A 21,444-nucleotide genomic window follows, 5' to 3' on the forward strand; every position below is an offset into this window, starting at 1 on the left:
CAGAGAATGTCAAACAAAGACATCCTTTTGAGTTGCATTATGGGAGGTGGAGGGACTTAAAGGCAGGATGTCACACTCTGGTGCATCGATTAGTGGAATTTTACTTTATATTAAACATTTTGTCTTAAAGGTTTGAAAGTTAGCTGTTGATCAAAACCTGGCACCTTTACTCTGAAAATGTACACAAAAACTGACTAATGTCGTTTTTAAAAGGATAAAGAGCACACATGAGATGTAACAATGTTGGGCAGTTACACAACTGTGTAATATTATTTTCTCAGTCCTAGAAATACTTAGATTAGAAAAAAATACAGTTTGTGTATCAAAGAAGATTTGAGCAATTAATAACGTGGATGATCCGCAAGACAACACAATTCTCTCGGCACATAATTAATAAAGTTATTAATTCAATGTTCTGTATGGAAAAAAGTTGTAAGGAGAATTGGTTGTGTTAACATTTTTGACTCTCCTAAGTGAATAATAGTGTCGAACATGCTATCTTGAGGCTCCAAACTTGTCTTCTACATATATGGTGAAAACAGCCACTTAAGATTTGTTTTCATGGTTACGTCCCCTGTTAGCTTGCGCAGCTTCATACAGCTGTTATCTGATTGGTTGACTACGAAAGGTCAGCTGTAAATGAGTTGAAAGTTCAGATAATTTGTACTTTGAGCGCAGCGCTAGTCAACTACTTTGAGCGGTGCGCAACGCCAAGGCTAGCGGTTCCTCCTGGTCGGGCAGCTGTCTCCATAGAAACAAACCGGCAATGTAAGCACTGAGCCACTTTACAGAGCATCATGTGAATTAAGCTTTAGCCGGTTTGCTAACCTTATTTTCACCTTATTATGTTGATTTGGATATTGTGCTGACATTGAGCAACATTACCAATAACTTGTAATTATGACAAATGTATTTACAATATTTACTCACCTTAAGCTCTGGTTTGGTCTCCACCCACTCCATAACGAAGATATCTGTCTCTTTAGCTGTTGAATGCTTCACTATGTTCATCAGCTATGACTTTGTGAGCTTGGCAGGAAGTGTACAGTGTATTTCAGAGACCATTTTTACTAAAAATAAAACTGCCTGGTGCGGGCCAAGCATAAAAAAACAAGCATTAATAGTTATATTACACAACTGAGGGAGAATATCTCTGTGGGTTTGTCAAGACTCTTTAAAACATGGTTAAACTTAATAAATCCCTACTACGAATTGAAATATCTTTTTGGTCTAGTCTTGGCTATTTTTGTTGGTTTTCTTTGCTCACTGATCCCCATTTGTATGAGTTTTGTGTATGCAGAAGCATCATCTTATTTTCTATCTTAAGATTCGCAAAGATACTGCTCTATTGACCATGAATTATTGGGACACACCAAGCAATCACATGTTTGCCACTGCTTTGAATTTGAGAACATCGGTGGAATGAGGCTACTTATTTTGAATTGTCATATAGTCCCCTATATCAGGTCTCCACTGATGAGATTATTTAATGTACAAGGAGTAGCGTTTCAACAATGACAACTTTGGGTTGTGCAACCATTAGCCAATAACAATAAACCAATCACTTCACAGAGGGGCGTGGCCAGCAGCAGCTCATTAGCATTTAAAGCTACAGACACAGAATCAGCATTTTTTAAAGAGGGCTTTAACGAAGGGGTATATGGCATGCTACAATGCATGATCTGTTTGGTATTTCAAACTAAACACTTCAGAGACATGTTCTGTATATATCTGAGACCTATAATATATTGTTGAAAAAGAGTATAATAGGGGACCTTTAGATCATCCCTACATAATACATAAGTGCATCAAAAGCAGTTCATTACCACTGTAAATACTTTTTTAGACAAGGTTCTGTTGTCAGTGCGTGGGTTTCAGAAGGCCTGTGTGGTGGCTCCACTCTGCTAACCTTGTCAAATTGTGCTTCCATCTTTAATCCAGCTTCAGACCTGTTTAATACAGTATAGCACACTAACAGGATTGGTGATGTTAACCCCCAGGGACATAGTTGCCAGCTGTCCCCCCCCCCCCCTGGTGGTGGGTCAGCTCACACAGGGCGGCTGATGATGGGTGGAGCTGGGTGGGAGGGGATGCCTGGAAAGTGAGTGGATCTTCTTAGCTTAGTGCAGATTGCTGTAGCAAGAGGACGGGAGGGATGCTGAGCCCGAAGGTGCTTTAAAACATCACGGAGGAGTGGATATTTCAGAAGCCGTCCCATCCGGTCCTGGAGTGTGTTTTTTTGCTCGTGTTTTCATCACCACACCTGGATTTTAGGTTTGGTGTTGGGTCCATTTATGGGTTGCAGATAGGACGCAGGACAGCTGACTCACGATGGCCGTGGCTTTGGACGCAGTGTGGTTGAGGGTGAAGAACGTCTGCAAACAGAATGGGCTCCTCATCATGTCGGTGCTGGCGGTCATCATTGGGTGTCTTTTGGGATTCTTCCTGCGTACAAAGCGCCTCACTGAGCAGGTCAGTGTGTCTCCCCCCTTTGACCCGCTGTGACGTCATGCGGGCAGAAGATGATCAAGGATCTTCCCCCGTTTCTCACACATCTGTGGAGCATTACACTCCTCATTTATCCACCTGATTTACTGCATTATTACGCACAATTTCACACTGATGCTAGGCCGCAAATCAGTGCTGACCTCTGTGCTTCAAGTCATTATCTGCATGGGTTAGCGCTGCACCATAAGTCAAGTATACTGTTCCAAAGGCAAATGATTTGTTTATTTTAATTCTGCAATGTTGAAGAGTACCTATAGAGCTTATATATAGCTGTCTTGAAGTGCACATTTAGATGCATTTTACTTGAGTTTTTCCATTTTAAGTTACTTTAAACTTGTACTCCACAAAATGTCCTGACACAGACCATGATTAGAAATGTATTTGATACTTTAAAAACACATCTAAACCAGGATATTAATGTTCTTTTTTAAATGTAATTGAAAAAAGCTGTTTTTCAGGCTGTTTGTTAGCCTCCCTTTTCAGATGTCTATGAGTTGCTGGCAGTTCAATGAGAGACTTTTCCCCATCAAACATTCCCGCATGGTTTCACTTAAATAGCAGTTTGAAGCCCAAATAGGTCAAGTTCTCCAATAATTCACAAAAAAACATTAGGAAAAAGTTAAAATAACTAGTATGCACTTTTGTTGCAGAAATGTTTTCCCTTCCTTCCAACCCATTTAACACTCAGATGTGTCTGGTGAGTGGATCTTAACTGTAGGTTGGTAACCGCAGCACAAAACTAACTACTGTAACTATATAACAAGTACTAACTACACGTCGACCTACTTAAAAATGAAAAGGCTGCGTTTACATTGAAGCATCATTAATAATCGAACAGTGTTACTTGATAACATATCAATAACAGTGACGATTGTGTTGATCACCTTTGATTTTTAAGTATATTTTGATGATAGTGATTTTAATTTCGTAGGAATTTAAATGGACAACATTTTTATGATGTTTTGGTGCATTTACTAAAGTAAGCTATCTGGGTACTCCTTCTGCCACCGTTTTCAAGTCGCAATTTGTTTTATTTTAAACAAGTCTAAGCCCTGCAATTTTCTAGGAAGCATGATTTGTTGCAATTTAAACCCCTAAAAAACAGCAATCTGCTGGCAGGCCATTTATCATAAACATACTCAATGCAGCCAAAAATCTCATGACTTTGATTTCAAATAATGCTGAATATCCTAACGTTTTCAAACTAACGAAAAATACTTCTGGGATAATGCGTCAAGTTATTCACAAGATGGAATATTTCCATCTTATAGATTTGGGCAAATACTGTATATGAAACAATACATTCTTGGGTTGAATATTTCACTCAGTGTTCATATAGCTTTAACAAACACATACAGAAAATGATAGTGTCACACTGAGTGGAACAAGGTTAATTTTCAAACCTTTTCAAAACCTAAAATAATGGAGTCTGTGTTAAAGCCATTCTCACATGTGTACAATGTTTTCCCTGTCCATTTTAGCTGTTAGGTATGGTGGCCGACAGGTGCAAATGCGTTGCAATGGCCCAAAACAGTTCTATCAGGAGAAACACGATGTCATTTTAAAAACTAAAATGTGCCAAAACACATGCAAATAAAGAAACATTTTCACCAACGCTGCAATGAAAAAAACGCTGCAATAAGCTCAAAAGACAACGGACATGGGGACACTAAAAAGTGATGCACACAGCTGGGACCGGAGCGCTTGTTGACGTTCAGGGATTATACAGTTGGCCAACTGTCACTGTTGGCACAGTTACATGCAGTCTGTTTTCTCTTTTTTGTCATTATATATAAAATTACTAGGTTAGCTACATTAGCTAGCTAGCTAGCTAATGGCTGATCTGCAATGATACTGGAAGAAAACCTGTAATCACCTTGTTAAAATAAGACTTACATTTTAGGTACGTTTTCAGCGAAAGTGACAGTTGGCTCGTTTCTCTGGCGGAAGTGTTTTGGGCCGTTGCGGCGCATTTGCACCTGTCGGCCCCTGACGTTGAGAAATCCCTCTCTAATATTAATTATTAATATTATTAAAATAAATCCCAAAATTCCACTCATGAGTATAATGTTTTCATGTCGATGCATTTTAGTACACAAGTCCCCCTTTGTGTTTGCATCTCTCAACAAGTAAACACTCTTAGAGGACACAAAGAGAGGCTGCTAAAGGCTCATACAAACTCCAGATTAACTTTAAAATATAAAGAGAACTGTGATTCTTTCTCTAATGAAAAGATGTATTTTATTTTATTTAATAACACCAAAATAGCTTTCAAAATCAAACCGTTTTTGACAGGGGTATTTAAACTGGTTGCTTCTTTTAAACTGTCCTTCCTCTATTTGTAACTAAAAGTGGCGACAATTTATCTGATGAAATTGACTCCAATTGGTGTTTCATGCAAATGTCTTTGTAAAAAAACATCATTGCACAAATCCAGGCTAAAAACAAGTCCACAAGCTTACTGTAAATACACTGACGTTAATACATGTCACGGCTTCAGCACATTGCTCTAAACACAGCCAAGCAGCTTTATGGAGGCGCTCCATAAACAAAATGCAGCCTTTTCTCTCCCATCAGCCCTCTGGCTAAAGCCCTGTCAAATTCTCAAATAGGCCTAAAAATAGCCAGTGGATCCTTTACTCTCACAATAGAGGGATTACAATCCAATCAATGAATTGCTTTCTCTAATTGTACATCAAATAAGAGTGCCTATCCGTGTGATGGCAGAGTACCAGAGAACACAGGAGGCACAGACCTTTATGTTCAGACCATTTATAGAGGCCTGATCCTTGGTGTGTGTGTGTGTGCGTGCGTGCGTGCATGCGTGGCATTAGTAAAGTAAGTCCAAATCAAACCAATTTCTTTCTGAGGACATAGTACACGGTGCAGTAGCAACATGTTAAAGGATTAGCCCAAATAAAAGGAGAATTTGAAATAAAAACTGTGCAATGTATGTTAGCATGCAGCAGAGTTTCTATAAAGGAACACATGCTGAGAGGAAAATAAATGGATCAATCTATTAAATTGGTTTGGATTATAGAATGGGGGGTGGGGCGATCTGACGTTTTGCATGCATGCTTATATGTAAAGTTTACAGAATTACAAAAAAGTGTGAAATGTAATAATAATAAAAAAATATAAATAAAATAATAGTAAACTTAATAAAGCACAAGTGTTTTCTGCCATTCAAAGTGCTTTAACAAGGCACACATCACAATTTAAGACAGAAAACGAATTAGATTCAAACGTTTAAATCTTTTTGCTCACATAAATAACATAATATGACAACTTAAAGGGCCCATGTCATGCTTTTCCAGTTGTTACCCGTCCCCTTGTGTGTTATGAAGGTTTTTCTGCATGTAAACGGTCTGCAGAGTAAAAAACCCTCAAAGTACACCCTGTAGCGAGTAAAACTCTAACACAGAAAATACCTCCCCAAAACGCCTCGTTGGAGATTCGTCACTGATACAGTACGTCATTGTCCAATGTTTCTTCCGGGTACGGCTTAACGTCATGCGGTACCCGGAACCAAATGGACCAATCCGTGGAGCCGTTACGTTACGTCCGCGGAGCCGTTACGTTAAGACCCATTCTCACAGCGTTTATCAACCTTTTTCTTACTCAATATCAAGCCACACTTATTGTTTTTAATCCGGCTGTGAGTTTGTGTGTGCTCAGGATGAGTTTGGCTGTGTTTCGATATGTATCCTAAACAAGGAAACAACACCTCCACGGAGCTCAGCGCGATTCACAACGTCCCGACCAATCAGAGCACACTGTGCTCACAGGGAGAGTGGGGGCTGGAGCTATTGGCGCTACAACGAGCCGTTAAAGGCAGAGAGTGAAATTCAGTGAATACACGTAGTTTACAGAGATGCTGTATGAGAAACCAATGTGAGTTTGGAAAAATGCACAATATAAATCTATTCTAGTAGACCTCAACAATGGAATTATGATCAGTGGAAATGGCCATGACATGGGACCTTTAAAGGTGGGGTATGTCATTTCAGAAACACTTTTTGTTATATTCCATGGAATGCTCTTAACATCCCGATAGCAATGAATATATTAAATGCTTTGACAATAAATACATAAAAAAATGTCATCTGTGGAAGCCGTGGCGCTGTAAAAAGCACGACCAAGCCTTCCATCTGTGCACAAACTTATCTCGTGCCCTCATTGGTCTTCAAGGTTCAAGGTTCAAGGTTCTTTATTGTCAATCTGACATAGCTACAGAGTAATTATGCAGTTGAAAATCTTATGTCACAGGCTTCTCCAACAATGCAACATAATAACATAATAACATAATAACAATAAGAGCATGAGCAATACAAAAATAATAATAGTTATAAAAATGAAATAAAGTTATGATGTGGAATAGTGCAGTATGAGTCTATATACAAGTTATTGGAATGATATATATATATTAGGTATTAGATACATACTACTGAGTAGCAGTTGAATGTTTGATGTTGTTTCAACAGTTCAATTTTGAGCTTGTGCGCGTTCGTGTGTGTTGGAGGAGGGGCTCTGTAAGGAAGTGGCAGATTGTTTTCGGTTGTATTTTCAAATTCTAGCGCACTCGAGCTGGTTTCTCCAAAATGACCTACCCCACCTTTAAGGAACACAAGGAGGTAAAAAAGACATGATAATAAAAAATGACAATAACAAAAATAATAAAAAGATAAGAACCATCTCAGTAAAACAAGGGAAGACTAAATTAATAAACACAAAAAGATATTAAAAACTATAAAACAATATAAAAAACAAGAATATTAATGATTAAAAGACCAATTAAAAGGGGGATGTTGCTAATAAATGCTGTTGTTTGAATCCAATAAAGTCCAATATCATGTCTGAATACTGAAATTTAACAAATGGCATTTTGATATTGTTGTGTATATAGAACTTTACAAAGAGTGTTGCTGCCTCATGTTATAAACACTGAGTGGCAACTGTAACACACATTTACAATCTATGGCAATTGAAGGTATAACGTCTTTGTCAAAAGTTGTACCTCTACGTATTTTTTTAAACCTTTTGTTTGATTTGCAATTATATCTTTAGAACTTAGGCTTTGGCAGGGATCATTGGAGAAGGCAGTAAGAGTAAACTAGAATTAAAAGCATTGTTCCAATCCGAAAAAGCCAGCACAATGTTGCCAACTGTTTTGTAATGGAAGCAACCAAAAGTAATGAAGTCAATAAATATAGCACAAAAGTCACCAAGCTGGAAAGACTGACAACCTGTCCCTTCAGGCCTCCCTCCAAGGCCAATCCTCCAAAATGATCATTTTAAACGTCATTATAATGAGCATAATTAAGGAATATCGCTATTGAAATAATTCACAGATATTAAGCTAGAAGATTTTGAAAGAATTGTAGATGTGCCATCAACTCACAGGCACAACAAGACATATGCTTTTTTTTTTTTTTTGTAATGACAAAACGTATTATTACTTATTGTTTTAAAAACGGCTTTTTTCATTTTTCAATTAAATGGGATTGTTTGAGATGAATTACAGTAATACAACATCGGTGACACAATGCAAATTTAGTTTTACCCAACAATGTTAAATATTGATGGTAAACCACATCACACAATGTATTTCATCTACCATTGAGACACACCATCTGGAAGGAAGTTAATTCAGTTTTGAATCCTTTCCATTCTTAACGACAAAGGTTGACTCTCGTATTTCGCCCAGTGCTCTAAAAGTTGGTCGATTGGTCAAGGAACAACAACTTTGTTTTTCGGTCAATTATTTTATTTTTTCTCTCTTTTTCCCTGCCTAGGTATAAGATAAAAAATCTTCATGTATTCTTTTAGCAAACAATTGTGCTACTCAGTGTGAAACTTTGAATAAAGGCTCTCCTCTTACCGTCTGCATGTTCGCTTCGTCTGATGTCTGTAATATCAGACGTGTTATGATCGCACTTAAAAAGCAGTATTTGGGAGATCATTCCATGAGTGTATTTTTTCGTGATAGAACATCTACATACTGTGTTTGAGCAGCTGCTGACCGAAGAAAAACAATATCAGAGCAGATTTCTGCAGTGTCCAACTTTGAATTGAATTGAATTGGGAGGGATGAAACCCTCTTTTAATGGTCACACATGCAGAGCACAAAGCACACACAGTGAAATTTGTTCTCTGCTTTTAACCCATCCTAGTACCAGGAGTCTAGTACTAGGAGCAGTGGGCAGCTATTGTACAGCGCCCGGGGAGCAATGGGAGTGAGGGGGGAAGGGGGGTGTCCGGTGCCTTGCTCAAGGGCACCACGGCAGGGCAGGAGGTGAACTGAGACCTCTCCAAGTAGCAGTCCACACTCCATATTTTAGGTCTGGTCGGGGACTTGAACCGGCGACCCTACAGCTCACAGTCCAAGCCCCTACTGACTGAGCAACTGCCAAAAACAGGATGTTTTCCAAACAAATGTTTTCCCTTGCCAAATAAAGTACATCTGTTCGTGTTATTTTTGTTGCACGTTTTGTTCTAGGACATACGCAAGCAAAAATACTCCACTCGTGAATGTCCGAAACTTGTAGTCTGACTTTAGCTTAGCAATAATGTTGCGCATCCGTGGGTCTGTGATGTAGTTCGTTTATAGCATTACATTCGCTTTTTATATCTGCCAATTGTATTTACGCTGGTGTTATGATATATTCATATTATCCTGAAAAAGAAAATGTGTTAAGTATCATAAACGTGTGTTGGACTCGTTGTGTTTTGTCGAGGGACATCTTGCGATGCTAACTTCCGGGTTTGGCCTACAAAAATACGTCATCACTGAACCACTCTATGGAAGGACTATTTCAAAGTTGCGTTCACTCACGGCCACATTTACAAAGAATACACTGCAACTGCTCCTCAGCGGTTCTCTTGGAGCTTCAATCCCCCATAATATTACCTGCCAATGATGACATATGAAAGTCTGCCCATCCACTGTAGAAGAAGCCCAGTATCACTGCTGGTTGCAGATTGTTTTTTTAAATTACATTCTTGTTCCACATGTTTGTTGTTCAGTCTCAACAGAGCTAGAGAGGAGTGAACACACACACACAGACACACACAAATACCCGCAGATCAAGGGGCGCTGGGTATTGTCCACATTATTCACTGTTACATGTCTGATATGTGTAATATGTAATGTAAAGCGCTTTGAGCATTCGGAAAAGCGTTCTAATAAATTTAATGAATTATTATTATTATTATTATTATACAGACAGACAGACAGAGATAGGGACAACAGCAGAAAAGCATAATACCTTGTGGACTGAAGCAGAGAAATGTGCTGCAGCGCCTGAACGCAGCTCAGCTTCACCCAGCGGAAGTTACTAAACTTTCACAACCGTCAGATAAAAGTCAATCAATAAGTCAGGCAGTAGAGAGAACCAGCTCTCTGCCGGAACACATGTGAACAATGAGGCTGCATTTAGATTATTTCACGAACGAGGATGGTATTCGTCCTCATTTCGCTGTCTGGTAATGATTTTACAGAGAAAGTATGCCCATACCATTTTGTACAAATTGCACTATTGAGTTCATCGATTTGACAAAGTCAAGCCTTGACACTCTAAGAAGAGAGAAGAAAAATAACATCTTCAGCCCTCTCTACAGATCGTGACCCACATGCTTCACAGGCATTCCTCAAACATTCAGGCAACTAAGTCAAAGACTGAAAACCTTTAAGATATAGTCAGTGACCACCAGTTCTCTGTAGATGCAAAATTGCACTTTAACCGAGAGACATCTTGCAGGAAACAGTGTCTGAGGGCATGTTCATTTAATAAACTATGAATGTTTTATATCCATGTAACGCGAAGAAACTCATCTAACTGATCATTTTTACTTTTTTTTCAAAAGAAAACCCACAATGCTTATGCTCAGCCTCTGAATTAGCAACGAGCCAAAAATGCTAACAGATTACTGCACCGAAATTCACTCATAAAACCTTATTATTTATCTTTTCTGCACATCCAACACATCGATTCACACCGTGAGATGACACAGAATTGATGGGTACATACATTATCAATCTATGATACGAACTCGCGACTTTATAAACAAAAACAGACATCAAAACATGTGGCGCTAGGTAGCTAAAAACGCTAACATGGCTCACCTGTCTCGTAGTCTGTTCAAAAGTGATCTTCAATGGCATTAAAACGATAAAAACGCTGCTGAAGTTAATCCAATGTGTCTGTGTCCCTTTGAAATGATTTCTGATAATCCATAAGCAATAAACCTGCTTTTCCGTTTCCAGATGTCAAAGCTAGAGATAGGTTCGCTCTGATGCAAAACTGCATGCGCAAAGCCCCCACCTTTTTTTACCATGTGTGTGTGTGGGGAAATTCCCCTTCGATTCTATTGGCTCTAACGGTCAGAAAGAGGTGTCAATCACCAAAATCGACCAATGGGTTCCAGAGAAACTGTAAAACCCCTATTTCCACCCAAATCACCTCAGAGGTGGAGTCTTTTTTGCTAAACCTCTCTAAAAAGGTCAAATGTAACTTGTTTTGCATCAATCTTGATACAGGGTACTTATTATATGTTGTACTTTGGATTCCTAAAGCTTTTAGTCTACCTTACCATCATCCAAGGGTAGTTTTCACTATAAGTAAAAAAGAATTGTTGGACGGACACTATAATTTACAGTTTTTTACTATGTTCAATCAGAATTTTCTTTAAAATAAAAAACATCTATATTGATTCTGACTTTTCTACATCCAACTCACAGGTTTATCATTACTTTGAGAAAAAAGATTATTGATTTAACCCTTTTAGAAGGGAAGATATCGTCATTTGTTCTGGGAATGTCATTTTCGAGCCTGAGACCTGAAAAACAGGCTCAGGGCTAAACAGGTTAACTGCATGTGGCTATAGCAGTGGTCTTGAAAATGTTGTACTAAATGTCTACATATTATCTAAATTACATACATAACAATAACATAGTACCAAGACGCTATTTCCCACCTACAACCCATGGAGACTTGCACCGCACAGAATAGGTATCGACGGGGCAATGGTACAGTCAATCAATGAAAGTGTATTTATATAGCCCAATATCACAAATTCTACATTTGTCTCAGGGGACTTTACAGTTTGTACAGAATAGTTATTAGCACCCTCTGTCCTTAGACCCTCACACACAGTCTACTGAAAACGTTCACAATAAACTAAGACACAAATTTGTAAAATGAAGGACAAAGACATTAAACTCAAAACCAAAAATAAAATAGGAAAGTGGTTGCTAAAAGGTTCAGCCACCCTCTGAAGATGGACCGGTTGAGAGACCTTTGTCTTCAGGCTCAACTCCCTCTTCAACACAACAGTTCAGAAAAGCATCTGCAAAACCGTTTCGCTGCTCTCATTATCCGGCCCATCTCACGCTACATTATCCCCGTACTCAAGAACCCGAGATACTTGAGTCCCTTCCTACGCAAAGGAGACTGATCCTCATCCCAGCCTCTTTGCTGAAAGATAAAATAGTAAGTGGGGCCGGTACTCAGTGGTACGCAGTACAGGCACTTCCATATTTTACTCTTTGTCATACCATGACTTTTATTTGTGTACTGGCACTCCTCACAGGCTGCCGGTGCTCTACTCAGCCCACTCAAATCAGGTTCAATTGATCCTTTGCCAATAAAGGGAAAAACTGCTCTATCCAGGTAGTGTTAATTTTGCAATTAGTCCTCCAACTCATACGACCAAATGGGCCAATTGTTCAAGCCCTTATTACGACCAAATGTGTCGTTTGTTCAAGCGCTTAATACGACCTATAATTACGTTTGAAAGTTTTCGCCCTCTAGTGCTCCCGTTGAATGCAAACGTTACAGATGGTCGTTTATTCACAAATAACCCTCTCTGTAAAATCCTAAATTGTAGGATAGTTTGGCCATTAAAACGCTTTTTGATTAGATTTCTAGCGAGAAGTGTATATTGTACTTTTAGAATCCAGTCGATATGTAGGATCTATAGTTTGATAGATATTACGAAGATGATTTGAGGTTTCGACAGGAGAACGTGTATATGCGGTAGCTTCCATGTAAAGTTACGGGTTGAAAACAGTATTTCCGGTCTCGACGTTTTCATAATAAAAACAATGATCAAATGATTTAACAGTGATATCTGCAGTACTCATCCACTAAAAAACATCAGTTTATCCTTGTTAATTATACAACATTAATTAGTTTAAATTGTGTACAATGCTTTTGTGTTTTTCCCATAGGTTTTTCTCTTTCGATTCTGAGAGACACATTTCTTTTTTCAGAGGTTTTGATCACGCCGCAATGCACGTTGGGAAAATGGTGTTTATGCGATATGAAATCGGAAAACATTTAAAAAAATAAAATAATACTTTATTCCGAGTGTTCTTGCTTTTCTCTTTGGAAGTCATCACATAACGGCCTTGTAATTCACGGTTCGGCTGCAGTAAATATTACACATCTGCCGTAGTTCTTTATTTATAGAGCCCTGATGAGAAGACTTCTGGACAAACAGGAAGAAGTGCCGCCGAAACTGAATATGTGACGTGAATCATAAATATATCAGCAATTAAACAACATCTTACATTTATTTTCACAAAATACGTCTCCTTGCAGTATCAACATTAATTCGGCTGACTTTTATATTTGATCCAATTGGTAGATAGGTTATATTTACACCATAACGGTGCACAGCTGATAGAAAGGGACACCTAGTGGTTATCACTGACTCAGCCATGTTTATGCAGCACTGCACGTGGAGATGTGGACGCGCAAGTTGCGCAGATTACGTACATATAAACCTGCGGCAGAAACCCCTCTTGTCTGTCAGTGTGATTATGACTGATTTTATAAAAGTAACGAAGTAACGCGTGTCGGGGCAATGTTAGTAACTGTAGTGTGATTACTGAATTATAAAAGTAACGCGTTACACTACTCCGTTACCGACAAAAGTAATATTATTACAGTTACTGCGAATGGTGTACATTTGAAAAACTTCATGTTAATGTTGTTTTACATGTTATAAGGAGAGTAGCGAGTGACGCAATTTATAGTTTTAATTTGTACGTCACCAGGTGTAGGACTCAAAGGACTCGGGTTAATCGAGAGGGGAGACTCGTCACGACCAGCTCATTACTAGGATCCGGGTTAATGATCCGGATGAATCAGGACTCTCAACACAGTCTCACGGCATTTCGTGTTATAGTCACGAAATGAATCTATTGATTCGTGTTCACCAACACGATTTCGCCATTTTTTTCGTGTCACACAGAACGATTTTAAAAGCAATGTAAATAATAACAAATTAGAAGGAAAAAGACATTTAAAAAAATACAGATTTAACCTCTTAAGCCCTGAGCCTGTTTTTCAGGTCTCAGGCTCGAAAATGACATTCCCAGAACAAATGACCATATCTTCCCTTCTAAAAGGGTTAAATTAATAATCTTTTTTCTCAAAGTAATGATAAACCTGTGAGTTGGATGTAGAAAAGTCAGAATCAATATAGATGTTTTTATTTTAAAGAAAATTCAGATTTTACATCGTAAAAAACAGTAAATTATAGTGTCCGTCCAAAAATTCTTTTTTACTTATAGTGCAAACTACCCTTGGATGATGGGTATCAAGTATCAAGATTGATTCAAAACAAGTGAAATTTGACCTTTTTAGAGAGATTTAGCCAAAAAAAAACACTTCTGGGGTCATTTGGGTGGATTTGACCTATCTCTGGCCCCCCTTGCTCGATTTTGATGAATGAAATCTCTTTATAACCGCTAGAGCCAATGGAATCGAGGGAAAGTTATATACACACCAACACGTTAACAAATAAGGAGTGAGAGTGACGCGTTACCAAAACCGGAAGCTGCATACACTCTGGTGGCTACCATTAGCAGCTAACTTTTCCGCTCCGATTTTTACATAAAAAATGGAATTATGGATTATAAATAATTTCTTTAAAGGCACAGGTACATTATCAACCTATGGATCAACAGTTGTAGTATTTTTTTCTTTTCGTTTTAATGCCATTGAACACGTCTTTTGACCTACAGTAATTGACCTACGGTGAGACGATCTGCCGTAAAAGCTCCGTAAAGGTACGTGTTGTGATGTCTGTGTTTGCTTCCCCTGTCGCAAGTTCGGATCGCTCAGTGATGATACTATACCTAAATAATCAGTGGAGTCTCAGCTTTAATCGGCTATATTGTATGTGCAGCTACGATAAGTAATAAGGGTATCTTTATCTTGAATTGTGTGCCGCAGTGCGTTAGAATCTTTTCGCTCAGGGGTCATTTAGACGCTTCTTATGAGACTTGTGTTTTGTTTTGGTAAAAATGGTTCATATCTTCAGTTAGCTGAGATTCTTCCCGTTAATCTGGTGCTACACATGAATAGTTTCATAAATGTTAAGAAGCCCTGAGACATTATCTCGAAAAGAAAACGGTGGGAGGGGTCCAATGGGGGGACCGCGGTGCTTAAGAGGTTAAGTATTCTGACACAGAACGATTTTAGAAGCAATGTATTTATATTGGTAGTATGTTTCGTGCCTGCACCAAATAATAACAAATTAGAAGGAAAAAAAGATGACATAAAATACAGATTTCAGTATTCTGAGGCTCTGAGCCCCATTTCTTTTCCTCACTGACAGCAAAAAAACTCAGACATTATACAATTTAAAATAAAAGGGATAGGGTTAGGCTTAGGGTAAGATATTGAGTAAGAACATGTTTTTATGAACCACACAGCTTCTGGTCTTCCAAGACCCGACCGGACAAAAAGACGTGTTGCAGGCACGAAACATACTACCAATAGAAATACATTGCATTGAAAATCGTGTTGGTGAACACGAATCAATAGATTAAATTAATTTCGTGACTATAACACGAAATGCTGTGAGACTGGGTTGCATCTCTAGACCACTGCTCCCAAGCCATTTTCCTTTCTGTTAAATAAGGTTCGTTAGATCCGAGTCTTCCTGACCGTGCATAGTGTTCCGCTGGCCCGGTGTAATTCAAATGTACCGTGCGCAGCACAGACACACAACTGCTGCCCAGCCGCAGCACCGGAAATGGAACTGCTGGGAAAAAAACTGACTATCAGAGATGTTACGTTATTTCGAAAGTAAAGAGAGATTTTGGCCCACGAAATTAACACTATACCCAGGGAGTACTACGTTCCCAGCGTGTATCCAAAGACGCACTTGAACTACATTGGTGCTCAGGTGCTTACATTAGCGAACCTAAACGACCTAATCTACACCCTCTGCTATTGTCGGCAGGTAGTCTAGGGAATGTAAACTCAATAAAATGTTGACCTGGCTCCAAAAGGGTGAGATTAAGATTTATATAAACCTTTATTGATCCCCCTAGGTGGAAATTCAGTTTTGAACTCCACACATTTTTTAATACACACGCATGCACATTCATTTTAGAGAGGAGCACAGAGTGAAGAGGCAGCCATTTTTGCCTGGGAGCAGTTGGGTGTTCGGTGCCTTGATCAAAGGCACCTCGGCAGTGCCCAGGAGGTGAACTGGCACCTCTCCAGCTCCCAGTCCACACTCAATTTTTGTTTGGTCCGATCTGACATACTCGCCCCAGAAGGTATGGGGTCTTAGTTTTTGGTAAGCAGGACAATCAACGGGGAAGCAGGGCCGACCAACAAATCTATACGAAAACAGTCAAGTGAATATAGCCTAAAGGTTCTAGCTGATATGGTGCCCTGCAGTCTGACCTTAATTGCCTTCTTTGATGCAAAGTCATCAATCAAAAATTACACAATGGACTTGTCAGTACAATTACCTTTGAGGTGTTTGCTAAATGAAGTTGACTAAATCAATAACGGTTATAGTGGTAGTGTATTGTTTTTTCTTTTCTAAACTGGGCACCTGATGCCTTGTGCCTTTTTTTCTCCATCACCGTAGGTATTAATTTTTGACCTGAGAACCAATGCATAGCGTACCCCTCCCCAACACTGTCAACTACAGGTCAGACTATACCAAGTTGCCATAGTCAGTTTTTAAATAATTCTTTATTGTTTCATACAACCCAGGCCAGGAAAAAAATTAATCTGCAAAATGTTTTATTTGTATGTTGGACTATTTATTTCAGCTCAACATGACTGGCCACCAACTGCAGTCTGTCCATTGGCTTCATTGGGAATGTACTGTTGAAATACTTAAAATATTGCTTCCACTGGCTCATGTTCTTGTGATTCTTATTCGACTTTGGAAATTGACTTTTAATATGTCACAATAATCGCCACTTAAAGTCCTCTTATACCCCTTTCACACCAACGGTGTTTCAGGGCCGGTTCGGTGCTGGTGCTTGAAAAGCACCGGGTTTTCCTGTTCACACCGCAGCGGAGCAGCGTCATAGCTCCGGAATCCGGTTCGTTTCGAGCACCAAAAAGTTGTCCGTCTAGAAGCAAGAACCGCATACGTCACGCTTACGTCGGAGGGGGGCGAGATTAACCTGAGATAACAGTTAAGGCGAGTACGGCAAATAAAAGTTGTAACAAGCAGTAGTGCTGAGCAAAGTGACTAGAACGCAACCACACACTTGTTAAAAAAAAAACACACTTTATAAAGTCAGGCAACACTAACCAGGCTTTGTGTGATTCTGTTTATTTGTACCTTACTTTGACCATCCGTTCGCTGTTATTGATCATTGTGGAGAGCAGGCAGACGTTTTGTTTGTTATTATAGCAGCTATCGGATGGAATCAATACATGGGCTGCACAGGTTGTCATGTCCGACTATCACAAGTAGAATCATAATGAAAAATACGTCGGTAAAAAGTGCCTGTAGAAAACTGCTTAGCAAGTAGTCAGTTTAGCTTCAGTTGCTATGCTAACATCACCCATGTTATACCAGAGAAACTTTCATAACAGCGTTGTGATGCCAAACAGCGTCAATTCAGACTGACACACATTCACTTAAGGGGAACTGGGGATATGTAACAGCTGCTTGTGTGACAGTCAGACAGTGAATACTTTAGAGCCGTGTGAGCTAACCCGGAGCTAACGGGAGAATACACTCCCGTTGAAGAGCAGCCGGCCAGCACTGCAGCGGTCGGTAAATGCCGCTGAAACACATTAATAAACAATGAACCACGGCACTCTGGAGAAAAGTATAAGGTTGGAGAAGTCGTTATTTAATTTAATCTGGCTTCGTATGATTAAAAGCAACGCAGTCCCCGGCCCGTTGTTGTGAGGTGAGCTCCGGCGTTGGGGAGAAACTCAGCGACGTAAACTGTGACGTCATGACGCAGCAGCGGCAGCACCAGTCGGGCTCTGAGCGGTGTGAAAAGAGCCGGCGCTAAACCGAAGAACCGGTTCTGAACCAGAAAAGCTCTAGCACGGAGCTTGAACCGGAGTTGCGTTGGTGTGAAAGGGGCATTACAGGCTTTTTTTATTAGAGCATCTCATAATTTGTATCAGTGGATGCAGGTAATTCAATAGCCAATGGAGCAGATGGGTGCACAGCACGACCAAAAATGACATTACGACAACAAAACCCCAATAAGAAATAACCAAAGAAATGACCTTAAATTCTTTCAGATTTTCTTTATTCAGATGCAATTTATTGCATTCAACAGCTGAACAAATCATTTAGTGGGAATGCTGTTAACAGCATTCCAACTATCTGTTCTTCTACGCACGAAATTCTTTGTTCTTATTATTCCGCCCGTTATTTTGCCGGTCTTCTTCTCCCACATTCCACATCGCAGAAACTCGGTCGGGAATCGATGGCTATTACTTTTCTTATTCATAACTTTCATAATTCCAGAGATACATCCCATAATTCATCACATTTTTAACCATTGAAGTCAATCTTCATGCGACTTCAACTGCTAACTGTTCATTTATACTTTCACTCAGAAACCTCATTCCAACTTTAAAATGTTACACATCTTTCTGACATTATTCGTGTAACACAACTTTTAAATCTGATTCTTACTTTTAGAGATATTAAACATTGTTCAGAGCTTGGTACAGAGGCCTTCTTCAGATTTTAACATTAACTACAGTAGAGTGCGTGATGTCACAGCTAGAGGGTAGGAAATCTTGAAATTTGCCTTCATATTTTTTTTTAAACTGCCATAATTCCCAAACCCTACATTCCTGAGACATAATCTTTCATGACAAACGTAGGAAAACATCTCGTAGCTTGAAAAAAGACAAATAATTAAGCAAAAATAATTAAACAAAATGCCTCTTGAGGGCATGAAGTGACAAAAACTTTCAACATGTCTCCATTAAAGCCCATTGTAATTTCAGGCTGATATTTCCTCACAGCAGCAGCCGCACACCTTGAGTTAATCTGCCAAAAAGGCCACATTATTGACCCGAAAAAGAAAAAAAAGCACACTTCAGATACTCAAGGTCCTTGAGATGCTTCACGCTTTGAAATTTCACCGATATCTGTTGGGGTTCTTCAACAAAACGTTCACATGTAAGAGCAGGGATGCAAACTCATCAGGTATGAAAAAGGTGACAAGGATCCGAGCCCCCGACCCCACGGAATATCGGCTTTAAAATTAGGAATAACAGAGGATTTTAGCAGTCGGAACAACTAAAGCAGTTAATAATAACAGAAACGCCAAGGAGTCACATCTAATAGAAATGTATAAAAGCATTTATTTTAATTGTGGAGCAGTCAGTTTATAATTTTGGCAGCACTGTTGAGCATTTTGAAAATGTATTTTCATGCCTCTGTGCAAGGCTTAGTCTTTCTATCTTTATAGCCAGTGGTGTAAAGTAACTAAGTTCATAAACTCAAGTACTATACTTGGGTACAATTTGGAGATACTTGTACTTTATTTAAGTATTTCAATGTTTTGCTACTTTGTTCTTCTTCTCCTCTACAGTTCAGAGGTAAATGGTGTACTTTTACTCCACTACATGTATTTAATACCTTTAGTTACTTTACAGATTTGGATTAATGATGTGAAATATAATCAAGTGTTAAATCAGACTTTAGTTCCACCTGGATTAAATTCACAAGCTACCCTGCAGTATATAAAGTCATTCAAACTAGCTGCACCTTTACCAGCTTTGAGAACACTTTCATGATCAATCATTATAAAACACATCATATATATTATTCTGAAATGGATCAATCTGCACAATCACTACTTTTACTGTCGCTACTTTAACTATATTTTGATGAGAATACTTTTCTACTTTTACTTGAGGAACATTTTGAATGCAGGACTTTTACTGTAACAGAGTATTCCTACACACATTCCTTTACTCAAGTACAAGACCTGAGTACTTCTACTTTTACTCAAGTACAAGACCTGAGTACTTCTACTTTAACTCAAGTACAAGATCTGAGTGCTTCTACTTTTACTCAAGTACAAGATCTGAATACTTCTACTTTTACTCTAGTACAAGATCTGAGTACTTCTACTTTTACTCAAGTACAAGATCTGAGTGCTTCTACTTTTACTCAAGTACAAGATATATACTTATACCACCTCCGTTTATAGCCTATGAAAAAAACTATTTGAAAACGAAGGCTAAAGCTAACGTTAGCAGATAGTGACAATGTATGCTAGTTAGCTAGCTCAACGATTCCTTAAATAATATTGCGACAGAAAAACTTTTCAGTGCACATCACGCTCTGCCGCTCCGACAGGGAGCTCTGCTCTGAACACCTGAACGGCCCGTTCTAACAGCTGTTCACCAGCGGTCCAGTCTGTGCCACAGTGACTCCGGACCGCACAGTTAATATTAACTACATTACCTACGGTGCGTTGGTAATGTAGCTGCTGAAGCTAGACCATCATCCCGGAGCAGCAGAGCCTTATTATACATCCATGAGCAGAGCCGACAGGCAGGAAGACTCGAGCACTCAGCTCGCGCTTCATTATAATATATAAAAAAAGAACACCATGCGTGTCATGATGGCACATAACAGCTCGCGGCCGCAGATTACTCCGGGTCCCAGACCCCCCCCCATACCCCAAAAATATTTGTATTGCAGATCTACATGAATCACACAAACGACCTATTTTGGATTCAAAACGGCGAATTTCGCCGAAAGGTGACAAGTTTGCATCCCTGAAGAGGTTTATCTCTCATTCAGAACAATGGAAACCTTTGATCTCTGGACACCTCGTTAGCTCAAATATAAACACCTGTGTCATGGAACACCATGATGTCATAACTCCAACTGACATGCTCAGAGCAGCAGACTTCAGATAATGGTTAATGGTCCTGCCCTCAACAGCTCTACGTCAATTATGGGGTGTCATCATATGCCGATCCCTCGCCATAAAAGACGATGTCGCTATAACTCCTATGAAAATGTTCAAAAAGTGCTCAAACTTCACATGTGTGCTAACAGTCCAGCCGTGAAGATATCTACGGGACAGTTTTGAGATTTCTTCAAATGCCGTTGCCATGGCAACACAATGCTCGCCATGAAACACGTTTTCTCATAACTTCAGTGAAAATGCTCCAAACGGCCCAAAACTTCACAGGTTGGGTAACGATGCAGCCATCAACGCATCTAAGCGTATAATGGGGTGTCATCAAATGCTGTTGCCATGGCGACAGACCACTTGGTTTGAAACACGATGTCGCTGTAAGTCCAATGGACACGGTCCAATCGTCCCCCAATCTTCACTTGTATATCACCGGTCCATGCCTCAACAGCTCTACGCCAAATCTGAGATCTCACCATATGCCGTTTCCATGGAAACGCATCCCTCGCCATAAAAGACGATGTCGCTATAACTCCTATGAACATTTTCAAAAAGTGCTCAAACTTCACGTGTGCTAACAGTCCAGCCGTGAAGACATCTACGGGACAATTTTGAGATTTCTTCAAATGCTGTTGTCATGGCAACACAATACTCGCCATGAAACACGGTTTTCTCATAACTTCAGTGAAAATGCTCCAAATGGCCCAAAACTTCACAGGTTTGGTAACGATGCAGCCATCAAC

The 21,444-nt window shown here is 39.4% G+C and overlaps 1 protein-coding gene across 1 annotated transcript in view; it reads left to right on the forward strand.

Annotated features, from left to right (window-relative positions):
* Positions 1–2,331: 2,331 nt before the first annotated feature.
* Positions 2,332–21,444, forward strand: part of slc1a7b (solute carrier family 1 member 7b) — a 79,303-nt gene continuing 60,190 nt past the window's right edge. Inside the window, exon 1 of the mRNA XM_034140780.1 lies at positions 2,332–2,472. Within this exon, the coding sequence (XP_033996671.1) occupies positions 2,332–2,472 (141 nt within the window). The remainder of the gene's footprint in view (positions 2,473–21,444) is intronic.

The sequence above is a fragment of the Trematomus bernacchii genome, unplaced genomic scaffold (assembly GCF_902827165.1).
Source record: "Trematomus bernacchii unplaced genomic scaffold, fTreBer1.1, whole genome shotgun sequence".
Lineage (NCBI taxonomy): Eukaryota > Metazoa > Chordata > Actinopteri > Perciformes > Nototheniidae > Trematomus > Trematomus bernacchii.